This window comes from Sturnira hondurensis, unplaced genomic scaffold, assembly GCF_014824575.4.
Source record: "Sturnira hondurensis isolate 20B ecotype Veracruz unplaced genomic scaffold, ASM1482457v3 Scaffold0013063, whole genome shotgun sequence".
Classification (NCBI taxonomy): domain Eukaryota; kingdom Metazoa; phylum Chordata; class Mammalia; order Chiroptera; family Phyllostomidae; genus Sturnira; species Sturnira hondurensis.
In genome coordinates, this window is record NW_028085694.1 from 2,336,804 (window position 1) to 2,355,500 (window position 18,697).

Consider the following 18,697-nt stretch of genomic DNA (forward strand, 5'->3'; position numbering starts at 1 on the left):
AGGATATTTGAAGAAATTCTAAGCAGTTGAACTAAAAGCTGGTGGAAAGGAGAGGATGGAGGAGCAGGAATGGACCTAAAGAAGGTGGAAGGGGAGATAGGGCTTTAGCCCTGATTTTCTTTTCTCCCTGCTTATCTCACAGAATCAGCTGCTCAGTGATGATGCCCCAAAGTTTGACCCTCTCCTATAGCATCTGGGATAAAACCTCATTAAATTCATTTAAGTTCATAAATGTTAAGAAAAAATGATACTTACTGAATCAATATTTTGTGAAAACATTATGGAAGCCTTCTCTGTCTGGTCGGAGTCAAATATAAACTCACATGCTTTTTCATACAGCCCTGTTACTTTGTCAATCCTGCATAGTTTGGTGATGCAGCTGCCTCCTTGACATGTATTTACTCTAGCATTACCAGTAATAGCTGCTGAACATCTGAAAATATATAGAGGTTGGATATTTAAGTACTGTAATCATTTCAAGGGACTAGAGACACCGGTTGAGTTCTCCAGATGATCTTGTTCATGAACGAATTCCTCTCATAATTCTAGAAACAGAATACATCCTTAAATAGAAAAAATTATTTAATTCTCATCAGAGTCATTTCTGTTTGCCAGAAAGTATCTGAGGGGTCCCCAGAATGGTATTAGAACTTGTTTCTATGCAGCAGAAAAGCCAAGTAGTTTATGGTTGCTGTTGGAATTATCAGGGATCAAGGTCCCGAGGCACCTCCTAATCCAGCCCCTCGGGAAACCAGGAGACCTTGTTTGTTTCCCTCAAAAAACTTGCTGACATTTTCTGCATTTTTTTCCTGATTAGTTTGTGTCATTCAGTTTTAGCATAGTTCTTGTATGATCATCGATATTTAGATTTTTCTTTATATTACATGCTTGTGAGTGTTATTGCCATTATAAATGGAATGCTTTTTCTGGACATATTATTTTTTAGTACATAAACAATATATGAACACTATAGAAAATTTTAAAAATTTCAAAAAAAGTATGAAAAGAAGAGAAAGCAAGCCTGTCCCACCATGAGAAATAAACCCCCATCAACGCGTGGAAGCATTTCCTTCCCTGTGTAGCAGTACCACACGGCACATGGCGCTTTACATCATGCTCTTAAAAAACTTGGTATGTTCATATAATTAAAATTTTAACACATCACTATAATCTATATATTCTTTCAAAATGTGATTTTAATAATTGCATGTTTTCATACTATAAAGTAAATTTAGCTTAATTTATTTAATTTGATTTCTCTCCAACTTGTCGGTACTAAAATGAAACTTCAGCCCTGGCTGGTGTGGCTCCTTGGATTGAGTGCCCGCAACTGAGTCCCATGAACATTTTTCCCCCCCTCTCCCTCCCTTCCCCTGTCTCTAAAAATAAATAAATACATAAATTAATTTTAAAAATCAATGAATGCAAAAAATTTCACATAACATTTTGACTGTTTTCAAGTTTGCTGTGTCATTGGTCCCCAGACTAAATGATCAGATCCAAAACTTTGAATATTTTAAACGTTTGATTGCTAATACAGCTTATTCTGTCATTTCCCTTAAAAGGGATTTTTGAGCGTGAAATTGTTGGATCTAAAAGCAGGAATTGTTTTAGAGATTTGATGTGTGTCACCAGATTGACTCACAGGGCTGTGCCAATGCCAGTCTTCTGTGGGCGCCCTCACCTACCAGCGCCACCTCACCAGGCGGTGGTGGTCCTCGTCTTGTCGGAGTTGCACCGCTGTGATGACTCATACATCTGAGCTCTTTTATGTTTATTGGCCACTTTTATTTCTTCCTTTGTGAAGTATTCGTTTTCCTCCTGTGTCTAGTTCTCTATTATGATGTTATTGTTTTCCTACTAGTTCTCAAAAGTTCATGTATTATAATACGAAGCTTTTAAAAAGTCTGTTTTTTAATTTTTTGCAAATAACTTTTTTCTATTTCTTACCTTTTTTTAGTTTATATTTGATTTGTATGCAACAGAATTTTAAATTAATGTGTAACAAAATTTATTATTTTTTTAGTTATATTTTTCTACAATTCTTGAATGCATGGAAAGGCCTCCATGTAGGAATATGATTCTTATTAATATTCTTCTAATTGTTATTAGGATTTTGATTTTGATATTTAATGAGTCTATCCAAATGGAAGAAGATCTGTTAATATTTTTCCCCACACAGCTAAAAATTACCTTGATATCTTAAGAAATCCTTTTTTCCTCATAAATCTTTAATTTTGGCTATATTAAATAGTAAATGGTTATATAAATAGTAAGTTGTTATATATGTGTCTGTCCGTTCACATTGTTTTAATTAATATAGATATATTTTATATGTTTAGAATTTAGTAAGTAAAATTTTCTTTTATTACTATTCTTTTTGAAAAATATTCATAGCTACCATCTATTGGATGAGTTCTGAGATTTTAAAAGTAAGGTAAAAATGAATGTACTTTTGACTAGAGTTTTATGAAATATATATATTTGGGTTGAATTGAAATCTTTCATGAATTGAAAATTGTTCAGTTTACATTGATTTTCTTTTAAATCCTTTAGAAGGATTTTATAGTTTTCTTCAAATATGACATCCACTTTTCTTAAGGTTTTATATGTCATTATACTTTTGATTGCTATCTTGAATGGAGTATTCTTTTGATCATATTGTTAAATGGTTATTGTTAATATTTGGTGAGGCAATTTGAATATTCATTTTATATCTGGTAGTTTTATTGACTTTCCCTGTCAATTTTAATTTCTACTTACTCTGCCATTTTTTTAAAAAGATTTTATTTACTTATTTTTAGACAGAGGGAAAGGAGGGAGAAATAGAGGGAGAGAAGCAACGTCTGGTTGCCACTCATGTGCCCCCCGACCAGGGACCTGGCCTACAACTGGGAATTGAACCGGCGACTCTTTGCTTGAGCACGGCTGGCACTCAGTTCACTGAGCCATACCAGAGAGGGCTCCCTTGATTTTTTTTAAGTGGATCACATATCATCTGAATAAAAGCAATTTTTTCTCTTCCTTTCTAGTTGCCCCCCTCTTTTTTTCACCTGCCCAGTCTCATGTGTTGTGGCGTTGGCTACCACCTTCTAAACAAGGTTGGATAGCTGTGCTAATAGTGGCCATCTTTATGTTACTCCTGGTAATGTCTCTAGTATTTTCCTATTAAATATGATGTAGGCTCTTAACTTTCAATTAATGTTCCATATCATATTAAGGAAATAACCTTGTATTGTGGGCAATACTATCACTATTTGATTGCTTCTAGACCTTCAAAACATTTTAATTGGGAGATAGTAAGTAATAAATTATTACTGTTATAATAAAACTTTTTAAGAGGATATGGTAACTAGCCATATTTGCTAATGTTATCTGTGGAGGGAAGAACATACTGTATATGCAGATATTTCTAGAATATCTCTAGAAAGGAATGTGTATTAATCAGCTTTTCTCTTGAGGGAGTATACAGTGTCCAACTATATAGAAGCTTGGAAAGGGGAAGTGGGAAAGGTAAATGCCAGGTGTGGAATGACATCCATTGGTTGAGATTTGAGAGGTCAATCCAACATATGATCAGATCAGGGAAGTCACCCTGGCTCGTGGATTATATATAGTACAGCGGGAACAGCTAAAGGAATCTGTTTCCCTATGTATCCATGGCGCTAGGAGGCATTTAGTGTCTATTTGTGTCTGATAGAGCGATGAGGGAAATATAATGGAACTGGTCCAAGTTGACAGTTTGAATGTAGTGAGAAAGGGAAAAGTGGAGAGCAGTAATGTTGCCGTGGGAGAGATGGGAAGCCAAGGCTGAGCTCCAAGCCCAGTGCAGCTCCCCTTGGAGATAAACAGCAAAAAAAGAGTAACCAAGCCCAAACTGAGCATGTCTTAAAGGGCCATCAGGCAAGCAGACCTGGAAGCAGATGTGGAGAGGGGTGTTGTACCAACTCCTAGTCTTTAAAACAGGTTTTCTTTTTTTTCAGTTTTAAAAATTAAATCCCAAATCACCAATTCAAAAGAACCTATGCACCCCAATGTCCATAGCAGCACAATTTGCAATAGCCAAGTGCTAGAAACAGCCTAAGTGCCCATCAGTAGATGAGTGGATCAAAAAACTGTGGACATTTACACAATGGAATATTACGCAGCAGAAAGAAAGAAGGAGCTCCTACCCTTTTCCACAGTGTGGATGGAACTGGAGAGCATATGCTAAGTAAAATAAGCCAGGTGGTGAAAGACAAATACCATAGGATCGCACCTGTAAGAGGTTCTTGTTTTCTAATGGAGGCATAAGTGTGCAAGATTTTCAAATTCCTTTTGCAAGTCTATTGGAATAATGATCCACTTTTCTTCTTGACTCAATATACTATATTAATTACTTACCTACTATCACAACCTTTTTGGATTTTTGGAGGACATCTTACTTGACCTTAGTGTGTTTGTTATTCTTTTAATTCTGCCGAATGTAACTAGCTGTTCTTTTATTTAAAATCATTTTAGAAAGCTGTATCTACAGAATTCTTTTTCATGTCATCTGTCAGGTTTTAGTACCTGAACTGTGCTAGCTCTTTAAAATAAATTGCGAGGTCCCCTATCTTTTGTGTTTACACTAAAGCAGTTGAAGTCACTGGAACTGTCGGTGGCAATAACTCACCCATAAAGTTATGACAGCCTGAGTGATTTCCAAGTGTTCAGTTTGCTTTCTACTGACATCACACAGGGTTTAGTTCAAACTGGGAGAAGTTTCCTCTTTTGTTTTAATATTTGGATTGTCTTGCAGGTAAATTGCACAATCCCTCTGAAGCCCATTCATACTGACAAAGTCCACACACTGAGCCCTCAGGGCACTGGGAGAGGCAAATGATTTGTAGCTGCCAAGTAGAGAAGTTATCTAATTGAAGTGCTTATAAGCTGAGTAAAAGTGGTAGATTTGTGGAAATCTGAAACAGGAAGCATTAGGAGAGCATGAAAGAAAACAAGGTGAAAACCTGACATTTTAAAAGTGACCAAGAAAAAAATCGGTTGTGACTTAAAATAGTTTGGGAAAAGTGAGGTCAAAATACTCATACCTTACTGCTTCCCTCCTTCCCCGAGATAGGTAGAATTTCTGATCATTATTGTATTCATTAAATACTCCCCATCGTAGATGAGCCCATTCATGGACGAAGACCCTTCCTGGAAGAAAACATATTAACATTTGGTTACAGTAAAAATGGTAAAGTTACCTTCTCACACTGGGAGGCAGTAATTCTTCTGAACTTTCATTATGCTTTGCTATGTTAATTTTTAAAGAAAGATAAATCAAATATGCCAACTGCCCATTTCTGGAAAATATAACTACTTATTTTGACTTGCCAAATGCTAATTAGGCACATACCATGTGCCAGGAAGTGATTTATACAAAGGTGAAACAAACACCCTGTCTTCCTGTGGTGTACAGTCCAGTGGATGACACACGCACAGATAACGAAACCCTAGGTGGTGCAAGTGCAGCGACACGGAAGCCAGCACCTGCTGCCAAGGGAGCTGGGGACAGTGATGGGGCAGCCAGGGCAGCACCCCCAGTGACTCATAACCTGTTAAACCTCATGGCCTGACTCCTCCACCTCTGCTCATTTCTCATCTTTCCAGTCTTATTGCCACGTATTCCTGATTCACTGCAACAGCCACCCGGCTGCCCTCCATATCTTCAGTCTTCAGTGGCTTCCCTGTGGTGGTATTCGGGGTCCAGTCCAGCCCCTGAATGGAGTGTGCAAGGTCCCTGATGGTCTGGGCCCTGCTCCTCTCAGCAGCCATGTTTCTTGCTGTTCTCCACCTACTTCCAAAACTATAATCGCAAGGAATTTCTGAACTCCTTTTACTTTCCAGAGTCACACTGGGGTCTTTCTCATCTCTCGTCCTTGTGGTGTATTTTTCCTGTGCTTGGGATACTCCTTCTTTATCTCTGACTGGATCATTGCTTCTCTTCTTTCAAAATCAAGCTTATATCCACCTAGAAGCCTTCTCCGACATCCCCAGACTAGGCCAGGTAACCCTCCTTTGCAATTTTGCTACATTCTATTATGACTCTTATGTTATATTGTAACAGCTGCTTACTCATCAGTCTCCCACACCAAACACTTGTCTCCGTGAGGACAGGCATCATGACTTCTTCATTGTCATGTCTGGGCACATGGTGCCTAGAACTTCATAGGCACTCAGTGAGTATTTGTTACATGTCCATGAATTAGTGACTTATGTACAGCTCAATTTTTCTGGAATGTAAATTCCTAGATGGGCTGAATTTGGAGGGGAGGGGAGGGGTATAACCAAGGAGACACCAATGTCTCACACCGGGGATCTGGACTTCATTCTGTAGGTGCCGGGGAACAACGGATGGCCTCGGAAAGGGGAGGGGAGAGTGTGAGGGAGCAGAGTGGAGTCACGGCCACACGGAGGCACAGAAAGGAGAGATTGTAAAGGAATGATGTCGTATGCGGTGACTCCAATGGCTGGAGTGGGCTCAGGAGTGAGATGGGGCAGTTGAGTAAATCAATCCAACACGTATTTATTGAGCCACACGTCGGGCATTTTCTCTTCCTGTTAGGGAGGTGAAATGGGGTGTGGGAGGAGCACAAAGAACTATGTCCTGCCCTTCTTTCTGATAAAGTCTGTAACTGCCCCAGCAAATGGAGGGCAGGGCGTGCAGTTGCCAGGGCTCTTTCGCTTAAATGAAAAGTCCTGCTGGTTTTAATATTTTCAAGATAATAGAGATACCTGATACTAGTTATTAATTAACCCAATTAGCCAATACTAATTACATTTGATTATACTTAGAAAATACATATTATATATACTCCATTACTCGCTTCTTTTAATATTTTCTCTGAAGACTGTTCTATATAGTTCATATAGGAATGATAAAGAGTTTATTATTTTTTTAAAAGATTACATTTATTTTATTTTTAGAGAGAGAGGAAGGGAGAGAAAGAGGAAGAGAGCCATCAATGTGTGGTTGCCTTTCACATTCCGCCCCCCCCACCCCCCACTGGGGACCTGGCCTGCAACCCAGGTATGTGCTCTGGACTGGAAATTGAACCAGTGACTCTTTGGTTTGCAGGCCGGCACTCAATCCATTGAGTTATACCAACCAGGGCAAAGAGTTTGTCCTGTGAAAGAAAATTAGATTTTTTTTTCTTTAGTTACCATCTTCTGAGATCTGAACTGCAAGGAAATTCACTTTCCTACTCAAAGTGTTGTCCACAGCCAAGCAGTATATCACCAGCATCACCTAGGAGCTTGTTAAAAATGCAGATTCTAAACCAGAATCTTATTGTTAACAATCCCCATTTACAATTTGCTCAGAAAGGTTTGAGGACACTATGACTCTGCACCATCTGGTGGCTACTGGATGAATGACAGGCAAGAGGCTTTGTTCACCAATCCCCTTAACAGATCCATAGAAACTTAATAGTACTTCAACAAACTCTTTTACAGTGATTTTATGATACTAATAATTTAAAAGAATTAAAAACAGCATATTGACACATTTATGCAGATAAGAAAAATTAAGTGTCTAACCGAGAAATGTACTATTCTGAACCCCTGTTTAAGTGAAAATGTATGCTATCAATTTATTTGGTTTATAGGTCCTTTATTCAGAAAGATAATGCTATTTCGATCTACTTTGAATATACAATTATTAAGTGATTAGAAACACATCTCTGCCCATACCTTGTGGTCCATATTGACGTAACTTTTTTCCTGCGATGAAGTCAGGAGTGAAATGAATCCTTTCCCCCTTCTCGCCACAGTTTCCCATCTGCTCAGTGTAAGGTCCGTCGTCACCTGGAGGATTGGGTTCAGCAACTAGAACGTCAGCCTGCAGTTTAAGAAAAAGATTTTGTCATTACAAAATTTCAGCAGATGAATTGGTCTTATTCACACTGGGTTATTTTGAAACAATTTCATTTAGTTCTAGGATATCCTGATGAAAAATATCAAAATCGGCGAAGGAGATTGAATTTGAAAACAGTACTTGATATTCTCACATTTTTATAGGTCTCGAGTTTTGGTCTCACATACTCCGGTTTTGACTTCCATTTTTCAGGAATCAAAATGGTTACACTTTTGAAATAGAATCTTTTTCCTGTGGCTTCAAACAGATATGGAGATGCCTGTGTCACCATGTCCTAGGAAAAAAAAGAAAATGTAAGTAGCAAGCACTATTATGACTGTAGACCACATTACCAGTCATCTAAATTTACATCTGTATTTCACATTAGAAAAAAATGAGTTAGTAAAGACCAGTTACTTATCAAGATCAGAAGAGAAATGTAGAAACACCTTTTTAAAATAGTCCTGGCTGGTGTGGCTCAGTGGATTGAGTGCCGGCCTGCAAATCAAAGGGTCGCTGGTTCGATTCCCAGTCTAGGGCATGTGCCTGGGTTGTGGGCCAGGTCCCTGGTAAGGGGCATGCAAGAGGCAACCACACATTGATGTTCCTCTCTTTTCCCCTCCATTTCCCTCTCTAAAATAAGTAAATAAACAATTAAAAACAATGACAATAGCTAACCTTTTTTGAGCACTTATCACATGGTCTGTGTCACAGTGTAATGATGGAGAATGCAGACAATGATGGACAATGGACAGGCTGACACTAATCCTGGCTCCAGCATTTATTGTGGGTCACCTGGCAATTTCCTTGAGGCCTCTTGATCCTCAGTTACCTCATTTATAAAATGGAAAATAATATGGGGACTGGCTCCTAAGATGAGAATCAAAGGAAGTCAAGAAAGCACTTGGAACCAAGTTTTCTTAGCACAAATGTTTGTGAAATGTTGTCTGTTGGTATCATCATATTTGATCCTTTGAGGATCAATAAACCATTAAGGAAGAACCTTAGAATTAGAGAGGGTAAGTATCCAGGTTTCACACCAACTAATACTGGAGAGAAAAATCAAATTAAAATCAATGTGACTGTGGTAATTTTGGGGCTAGCTAAGTGTTATGATAGTAAGTAATTATTTTTGGTGTTGTACTAAGTATAAAATATAAGGAAGTGGCAAAATTATATAATTTATTCTCAAAATACACCTAATTTTATTTCTCTAAATTGAAAGAGCTGTAGTATTAAATTATAAATGCTCCTGAGATGCATTATAAAAAGAGTAGAAAGGGTATTATAAGAGATTTATTGTTTAAAAGAGCATTAAGTCTGTTAAGACTAAAAAACACTGCCCTAAAAAGTGAGTATAGCTCTGACAGGTGTGGCTCAGTTGGCTGAGCATGAACCTGCAAGCTAAAAGGTTGCAGGTTTGATTCCCAGTCAGGGCACATGCCTGGGACGAAGGCCAAGCCCCCTGTGTGAGAGGTACCTATTCAATATTTCCCTGGCACATGGATGTTCCTCTCCCTCTCTTTCTCCCTCCCTTTACCTCTCTCTAAAAATAAGTAAAATCTTTTTAAAAAATTGAGTGTAGACCAAGGAAACGATTGAGACCTGGAAGCCACCAGCATTTAGTGGTAAGAAGAGGAGGCGTCAGCCAAGGAGACTCAGAAGGAGCAGCTGGTGCATGGGGAGGAAATCAGAAGGCAGGGAGTGAAGGTGCTTCAAGAAGAAGAGAGTGGTCATCAATGTCCAATGCTGCTGAGCAATCAAGAAATGAAAAACAAACAAACCAGAACTCAGAGACACAGACAACAGTATGGTGGTTACCAGAAAGAAGGAATGGGGGAAGGAAGGGTGAAGGGGGTCAGATATATGGTGACGGAAGATGATTTGACTTTGGGTGGTGGACAATGCAACATGCAGATCATGTATCATAGAAAAATGTACACTTGTAACCTAGATGATCTTATTAACTAGTATCATCCCAATACATTTAATTAAAAAAAAGAAAGGTGAATATAAGAACTGACCATAGTATTTGGCAACCTGGGTGAGCCAACAGCTCCATATGAGTGAATTCAAGAGGGTGGGAGGTGAGGAAGTGGAGGCAGTGAATATAGACAAAAGTTCAACAAGTTCTTCTGTAAATCCAAGGGGATGGAGACACGATGTCATAGCGACAGGGGCTTTTCAGGGCAAGGGAATTTTATTTTGTGTGGGTGTGTGATTTTAAATGGAATCTATTATGGCATATGTATATGCCGATGGGAAAACAAACACACTGTTATTGCAAGAGAAAAAAGGGATTGTTGCAGGAGGGAGTTTCTCCCGGGAGCAGACCCGAGTGCCTGGACCCCTGTGCCTGGTGGGGTTGGCCTGAGGAGCGGAACCAGTTCCCCTATATATGGGGAAGCAGTACTGGCGTGTTGGTGCGGGATGAATCCCTCTGCCACTTCCTAATGGGATAAACTCGGGGCATTTACTTGATTTCCCTGAACCGCAGTTTCCCTCCTTTCAAATAGTAATAGTAGTTGCCTTGCTAGTTTTAAAAAAGTTCTTAATGGCCCTGGCTGGTGTAGCTCAGTGGATTGAGCACAGGCCTGCGAACCAGAGGATCACGGTTCCATTCCCAGTCAGGGCACATGCCTGGGTTGCAGGCTGGTTTCCTGCAGGCCAACTCCCAGCAGGGGATGCACAAAAGGCAACCATACATTGATGTTTCTCTCCCTCTCCCCTTCCCCTCTAAAGGTAAATAAATAAATAAAATCTAAAAAAAAAGTTCTTAATGATGATTTGCATCTCTTTCTTCCAGCCACTGGGTGATTTAATATTATTGCATTTTTAAAATAAAAACACTGAATCAAGATCACCAGAAAAGTTAAAAAGTAGTTAAGAAGCTTTCTATGTTAGAATATTATATTACAGTTTGGCTACTGAAATGTGAATTTTCAGTGTCTCCTGGGAAGAAAAATAACCGGCATGAAATGCTCTTGTCTTCCATGTCTTAACAGAAACTGTAATAGGGGATCTTTGCTTTTCCACCTGTTCCTGATTTTGAGAAGGCAACCTCATATCCAAATAGATATTTAAACGTTTGAGGCCTGGAGAGGTCAAAGATGACAGATTATAGGTCCAGCTGGAAATTCCTTAATGATAGGACGGTATATAGTTCACCACTAGATTTCTGGTTCCCGACATCAGGTAGACGCTTTGTAAATGTTGGATGAATTGACAAATGGATGCATGAGTGCATGGAATGGCTGTGATGAGTGGCAAACTGTCCAGGAGTGCCAGGACAGGAGGTTCTTGGACTTGCAGGCACTGAGGAGGCCTCCGAGATACACCACTCCCACCGTGTGTCTTTCCTGTGTACACGTGTGTGTGTCTGAGAGAGAGGGAGAGAACTGCGCCCTCACTCTCACTCCTCACTTTATGGAGTGTGTTCTCTCTGTTTCTACAACATAGTGGGCATGGCAGGTGCCGTGAATGCAACTTGTAGGTGGAGAAATGTCGGGGACTGTCATGCAGAAGCAAATATATTTTTAAAATGGAATGTATTGTGATTATATCAGTCAATAGAATTATATAGGTTTCAAGTGTGCAGTTTTACCCCCACTTCCCTTCCCTTTGGTGATCATCCTACTGTTGTCTGTGTCTATGAGGGTTTGCTTGTTTGTTTGTTTTGTTTAATCCCTTCACCTGCATAACCCAGCTTCTCAGCCTCCTCCCCTCTGACAACTCTCAGTCTGTTCTCTGTAACTATGAGTCTGTTTCTATTTTGTTGCTTACTTTGTTCATTGGATTCCACATATGAGTGAAATCATTTGGTATTTGTCTTTCTCTGACTGGCTTATTTCATTTAGCATAATGCCCTGAAAAGAAGCAAGTATTTAAGAGCTGATGTAAAGGCTGCTAGCCCCATAAAGGCACCAGCAGGGGGAGTCTCTCCTAGAAAACAGAGTGAGGGAGGGACAGGAAAGGCAGAGAAGCCCGAGATTAAGGTAGGGACATCAGCAGGGAGGAACTCACTTTTATTAATTACCAAGTTAGGGACTCTGAGCACACTACTGCCCTCAACTCTTTTATTTTGTTTTCTTTTTCAGTTACAGTTTACATCCAATATTATTTTGTAGTAGTTTCATGTGTACAGTATAGTGGTTGGACAATCATAGAAAACAATGTGTGAAAACCAACTTATCTCACACCCAATGCATTTAGGACTCATAGAAAGCCAATTTAATAATTGTAGTAAGGAGGACATTTCTCAGGAGGAATCCCTCCCCCCCCGAGAAGTGAGGTAAAAGCACTCTAAAAACTCTAAAGCACCATGTAAATATGAATGAGTATTGCCACTGGGGGATCAGGAATTTAGTTCTTTTGGCAGGTTCCCCTCTCTCCAGCCAGAGACAGAAACATATTGGCTACACCCTGCCCACCCCCCCTTTCCTTGTCTGTTGCTCCAGGGGGCACTTTCATGTTTGCTGATGCCATTTCCAAGGTTAGAGGCAATCAGAAGCTTAACCCAAGGTGTCTGTTGAGAGATTGCAAAAGGTGTGAATTTCCCTTTCACCAAAGGCAGTAGTAAATGACAGTCTTTGGGTTAAACAGATAAGCCCCCAGCCAGCCGCCAACAACTACCGAAGTTCTCCAGCCTTGAGCTCCTCTGGGTGATGGAGAGGGCTCTCTCTCCAAACTTCATCTTTTTGGGGCTTGATTTTGCTTAGACCAAGGAGCACCAGGGTGAACCACTGGGACTCCTGCACTATTAACTTTTAAAAAAACTCCTCACCAGAGGACATACTTATTGATTATATATTGATTATAAAGAGAAGGGAAGAGGGAGAGACATTGATATGAGAAAGAAACATTGATCAGTTGCCTCTCCTGTGTTCCCCAACCAGGACCAAACCTGCAACTGGGACCAAACCTGCATGTGACTTGACCGGGAATTGACCCCTTGACCTTTCGGTTTAGGGATGATGCTCCAACTAACTGAGCCACACTGTCCAAGGCAACATTGTTAACTTTTGATCTCGCCCTCACAGACCTTGGCTTGGTTAGAAAGGATGAACCCTTTCCATCTAGAAGGATTAAAAGAGGGACTGGTGTCCCATAGTTATGCCTACCATTAAGTGAGCTATTGCTATATACCAGACACTATGCATGCATTTTTTAAGTTCTTTAAAGTATTTTAAGATAAGTTTAGATATATAAAACATGCAAAAATTATAGAGTTCCCATATAGCCTTCACCAAGCTTCCCTTAAGTGCACGCATTGTTAAATTTAGTCCTCACACAATTCTATGAGGAAGGTATTTATTATTGTGCCATTTTACACACCAGTACTTTTCCTCATTACACAATGCTGCCTCTGGATATGCTACAGTCAAATGCCAGGGTGGTCATTTATAAGGCTTTTCCCTCTTATTCTAAGCTATTTGCTGTTGTATCTGACATCTTCACATTATGACAGTTAGGCACCTCTGCTCAGAACAGGAAGCGCCTTCCTCCCTAGTTTGTCCTTTCCTCACAGAAGAAGGGATGAGCAGGCTGAGGCCACTCAGCAACCCAAGAGGATCCCTTGCTTTGGGGCGGGTAAAATGCAGGGTTTCCTGCCATTGAAAGGGTCAATGTTATTCTTAAGTTACAGGTTTGCATCCTCCTATATTAGGATCACAGAGAAGAGGGTTACAATTAGGAGAATAAAAGGGAGAATCTGCTATGAGGCAGTGGTAATATCAGGCAAAGGAATTATTCTCTGTGCATTTCACAATATCTACCAAATATACCTGGTTCTGCCTCAGTACAAAGTGAATAATTTTTAGTGGAATCACCCATAGTCAATAAATGTAGACATCATTTATTAATTAACAACAATGTATGGACCTCTTAGTTCTATACATTGCATTTATTATCTCACCCCCTAGAAGAACCATAATGGTTCACTGTTACTATATCCAGTTTTCAAACTGAGGCTCAGACATAAATACAACCTGCCAACACCACACAGCTGGAGTTACAGAACTCATGTTCACTCTATCACAACATTACGCTTAATTTTTTGCTTACTTTTTTTAAAGCATGAATAATTACCTTTTCAAACTTACTTTTATTTCTTGAATGAGTGTTTCATCTTCTGGCACATTAGGGTCAATGGCAATGACAATGCCTTCATAGCCATTATTATTCAGCTGAATGAGTGAATTACTCAGGGCCCCTTCCAGAAGGTGAAGGATCAAGATGAAAACAGAACTCTTAGACGGCCGCATTGCTGTGTGTCTCCCTCGGTTAGTCTCTTTCGAAAATCTTGGTTTTGGTGGCATCTTCCGTTACCCCTATTTATATGACTTTAGAGACATACATTTTTCTAGGTTATCAGAGGTGATTTATCATAGGACTTTAGTCCCTTGACCAGTTGCTTCACTTTTCCATTTGTCTCCATTATGAGGAACAATAACTATCTTAGTCTTAAGTTCTGTGTACATTAAATATTTAATTTGAAAGTATCATTAGCCTTGCCTTCACCTTTGCCAGATGCTAGCTAACAGGGTGGGAAACCCACACCCGTTTTTGTGTAAGTACTTACAGATGTCATGTGGCTTGGCCACTGAAAAATGTTTACTTCTTATAAATGATTGCCCAACCTGGGGCTGGGCTACCCTCCATACAAGGCTACCCTCCATCACCTGCCTGCCCAGTGGAGGCCTGGCTGTTCTACGGGTTCAGTAAGTACTCATTAGGTACAAATCGTGTATCCAGTTATCCCTCAAGGTGGTCATTATTTTTATGCTCATTGATCCTGACATAACCTCAACACTTCTTGGCTCTTCCTTAGACAATTTACTCGCACCAGAAGCATTAGCAAGCAACGTAGATATTCTTGAATATTATATTGGAGATAATAGATAAATGCTTGTGTCTCACTGTGCTGAGCAAACTCCTTTTCGGCTTTCCTCATCACACCTCTATGGCTCAATAAAACTCAAATTAACAACATTACATCATTTCACTGAAATGAAATATCTCTCAGAACATGAATTATGGGCTGGCAGCTATTGTATAGAATAAGTTTGCCAAGCCTCAGATGAAAACTGAAAAAGGTTCACCACTTCCCTGTCGTATTCAAACTGCTTGAAGTTGCCTCGTGGCTGCATTTGACCTTCACATGGCGCTAAGTATGGATTTCAACTAGTCTGCTACCTTTCTTTGACATTAGCTCATAAAAATGAAATTAGTACTTACTGCTAATAATTAATACTTATTTCTTAAGTTTGTAATGTTTACACAATCAAAAACAAAGCATTTAATGGAATGGATATACTCAGAGTGGTTGTCCGGATGATCCAAATATGTTTTTGTATAAAAAATAGCATATTCAGTTCTTAGTGAATGAATATATGCATTTATTGTACAAATGTCATAATGGTTTTATTTTTAAAATACATTTCATTTGTTTGTTTTTAGAGAGAGGGGAAGAGAAGGAGAGAGGGAGAGAAATATCATTGTGTGGTGTCTCTCACATGACCCCTACTGTGGGCCTGACCTGGCCCGCAACCCAGGCATGTGCCCTGACTGGGAACTGAACCCAAAACCCTTGGGTTCAAAGGCCAGCGCTCAATTCACTGAGCCACACCAGCAAGGGCTGACACAACATTTTTAGATTCTAAAATATTTCAAACCCCCAACCACCTGTATCTTTCCTGGGTTTCACAGAAAGCATAAGGCAAGCTTATGTGTTAATGATTTGAGTTTAACCCCAGAGCAGTGAGAAAGAGAGGAAGGGGAGATGAGTAAGGGAAGGCTGGGAAGCAACGAAAGATGAAGTGTTACTGAGCTGGCTACTGTACAATGAGGAGACCCAGCAGGTGAACCTGCTCTGCAGCTGCGCTTCTATCTGGGATGTCTCCAAACAGCCTATACAAAGAAATAATGCCCTGGGACAGTCCATTAAAGGGAGGAAGGGAAAGTGCTTGCCTCCTTCTCATCTCCTGCAGGTGATCAACTCCCCTAAATTTCCTGGCTGTGTCACCTAGCCCCTTCAAACAATTCTTGTAAAGAGAGATCCCATGCCATGTGGTGCACGGGGAGCCAAGGATTCTGAGTGGTGCCTGGTTGATCTGTGGTAGTGGAACAACTCAGGTGTGCAAAGAGTGTGTAAGGACCAAAATGGAGCAAATGACCAAGGGTCCAGTAGATTAGAGGAATCCAAGCCTGGGAAGGTTCCAAGAGATGAGTGCAATACCACTCATTGCTTTAACTGCTCAGGTCCATTCTTGCCCTTTCATCATACCCAGCTCCAATATTTAATGTAGAGTTTGCTGCTTTTGTGTGCATGTGAGTACAAGTTGTCTCACTTTTTTCTTGAGAGAAAGTAGTTCAGTCATTCATAGAACCTTTCTCCAAGTGGTGACCAACTACAATCTCCTGAGATACCCCAAGCAAAAGCAATTGAAATAAACTGTGGTGCCTGCTGCTACAGCTTGTCTCAAGGTCATTATATATTACCTCCTTCCTTCATCATTTCCCTCTTTCAGCCAGCATTTTGGCTGATCTGTGTTGTCTGTTTGCCTCTTGCTGGAACTCAACCCTTTATTTCTGAGGGTTCTAAACCCTTGTTGGGTTGTAGTTGCTGCAGTGACTTATAACGGGAGTCACCTGGTATGACAGGCCCATTCAGGTGCCTCGCCAGCTTTGCCTGGCCTTCCCCTCTGGGTCTTTGCTGCTTGCTCAGTGGAGAGCCCTTGCTGCTGCCACAGTCGCCTCACCTCATCACACCGCGGGCTAGTCTCTCTTTCCTCAGGGGGAGGGCCTAGTTTAGCATGGCCTCCAATGGGCAGGCTGTGGTGGCGGTGCAACAATCTCTGCTGCCCGCGTCTGGCCTGAACAGATTCATGGAGGCTTTGGCTCACGTAAAGCACTGCACCATGGCACCTGGGATCTGGCTTTATCAGAGGCAGCTCATGTGGGCCAGAATGTACAAAAAACTTGAGGAACAGGGAGCTATTGCCCTGAGAGACCAACTTTCACCAAAGACGTAGAATGTTTCCAGCATCTCAGGTTTCTCTTATGTTTCCTTCAAGTGAAAACTCCTAACTCGCAATCACCGTTCTGACCTCCATTGCCACATAGATTCATTTTACTTGTTTTTTTGACTTCATATGAACAGAAATATATGTCCTTTTGGGTCTGGCTACTTTCACGTAACTTTTTTTTTTGCATGAAGTTTTGCCATGCTGTTTAATGTAGCAGTAGTATGTTCGTTTTCCATTGTAAAAAATACCACAATTTATTTACTAACTCCTATTTATGAATGTGTGCATTACACCCTCTTCGGGCTATTACGAATAAGACTGTCATAGGTGCAGGCATTGATTTCGGTGGGCTATGTACCGTGGGGAATTTCGGTCACAGGCTGTACACCTGCCTAGCTTCAGCTGCTCCACTTCTCAAAGGAGTAGTACTGGTTGCTCCGTGTTTCTACCAGTACCTGGTAGAGCCAGTCTTTACCATTTTAGCTACTCTGGAGGGAGAGTGTGATATTGTGGTTTTAATTTGCATTTTCTCTTATGACTAATGTGAAACACTTTTCATATACTTATTTCATTCTTATATCTTCTGTTGTGAAGTTCCTGTTCAAGTCTTTTTGTGCAATTTTTAATCAGGATGTCTTTATCTTATTGATGATTCATAATAGTTTTTTATACATTCTAAGTATTGGGTTCTTTGTTGGATATAGGTATTGCAAATATCTTTGCAGAGTTAGTTTGCCTTAATGGTGTTCTTGAATGAACAGAAATTTTAATGGAGTTCAATGTAATCTTTTCTTTTATGGGTAATGTGTTTTTGCAGTCATATTTCAGATAGCTTTCCCAAGTTCGTAAAGTCACTACACAGTGTTCTGTACTAGAACCTTGATCGTTTTACCTTTCACTTTTAGGACTGTGATCTATCTCAAATTGCTTTGTGTGTGTGCGTGTGTGTGTGTGTTTTGTGTAAGATTTAAAACTTTTGTTTTTCTTTATGGACAGAAATAGGCCCAGGTCACTTGTTAAAGGACAACACATTCCCCCACTGAACCGCAGTTGTGCTTTTGTTGTCAACAGTGTGACTGTCAGTGTCCAAGCCTGTTTCTGGGGTCCCTATTCTGCTGTCGGTCTATGTCACTCTCCCGACCTCAGGGTCTTATCGTGCTAATTGCCACTGCACTGTAAGTCTTGACATCTGGTAATATGAACACTCTGGGTTTGTTTAGATCCTTCAAATCCAAAAGGACCTAACATTTTGGCTATTTTTGATCCTTTTCATTTCAATATAAAATTTAGAATCTTCTTGTAAGTTCTCCCTCCCTCCACAAAAATCTGCAAATTTGGATAAAATTGCATTGAACCAGTGTGGGGACAGTTGACATGTCTATAACACTGAGTCTTTTACTCTATGGACAGAGCATATGTCTTTATTTGAAGTTTTATTTAGTTGACCTCAACCATGCTTTATAGTTTTCTTGGTAGAGGTCTTGTGCATCTTTTATTAGATTTATTTTAGGGATGTTTTTGGTGTTATCATAAATGGTATTTTCATAAAATTTCATTTTCTAATTTTTTATAGCTGGGATATAGAAATATATTAGATTTTATGTATTGCCCTTAGAGTCAGTGAATTTGTTAAATTCACCTATTATTTCTACTATGTACTTTGTAGATTCTCTTGGATTTTTTATGTTTATAATTATGTAATTTGTGAATGGCTTGTTTATTTCTTTTTTTTCAATCTTATATCTTTTATTTTGTTTTCTTCCCTTATTACACATCTATGACTTCCTGTGACTGT

General features: G+C 39.8%; 1 protein-coding gene across 1 annotated transcript in view; it reads right to left on the minus strand.

Annotated features, from left to right (window-relative positions):
• CLCA1 (chloride channel accessory 1) overlaps nucleotides 1-14,278 on the minus strand; it is a 33,818-nt gene extending 19,540 nt beyond the window's left edge. The window contains exons 1-5 of the mRNA XM_037060928.1: nucleotides 13,978-14,278; nucleotides 8,031-8,171; nucleotides 7,714-7,861; nucleotides 5,070-5,175; nucleotides 256-433 (exon numbers count right to left, since the gene is read on the minus strand). Coding sequence (XP_036916823.1) covers nucleotides 256-433; nucleotides 5,070-5,175; nucleotides 7,714-7,861; nucleotides 8,031-8,171; nucleotides 13,978-14,193 — 789 coding nt within the window. The 5' untranslated portion in view covers nucleotides 14,194-14,278. The remainder of the gene's footprint in view (nucleotides 1-255; nucleotides 434-5,069; nucleotides 5,176-7,713; nucleotides 7,862-8,030; nucleotides 8,172-13,977) is intronic.
• Nucleotides 14,279-18,697: the final 4,419 nt, after the last annotated feature.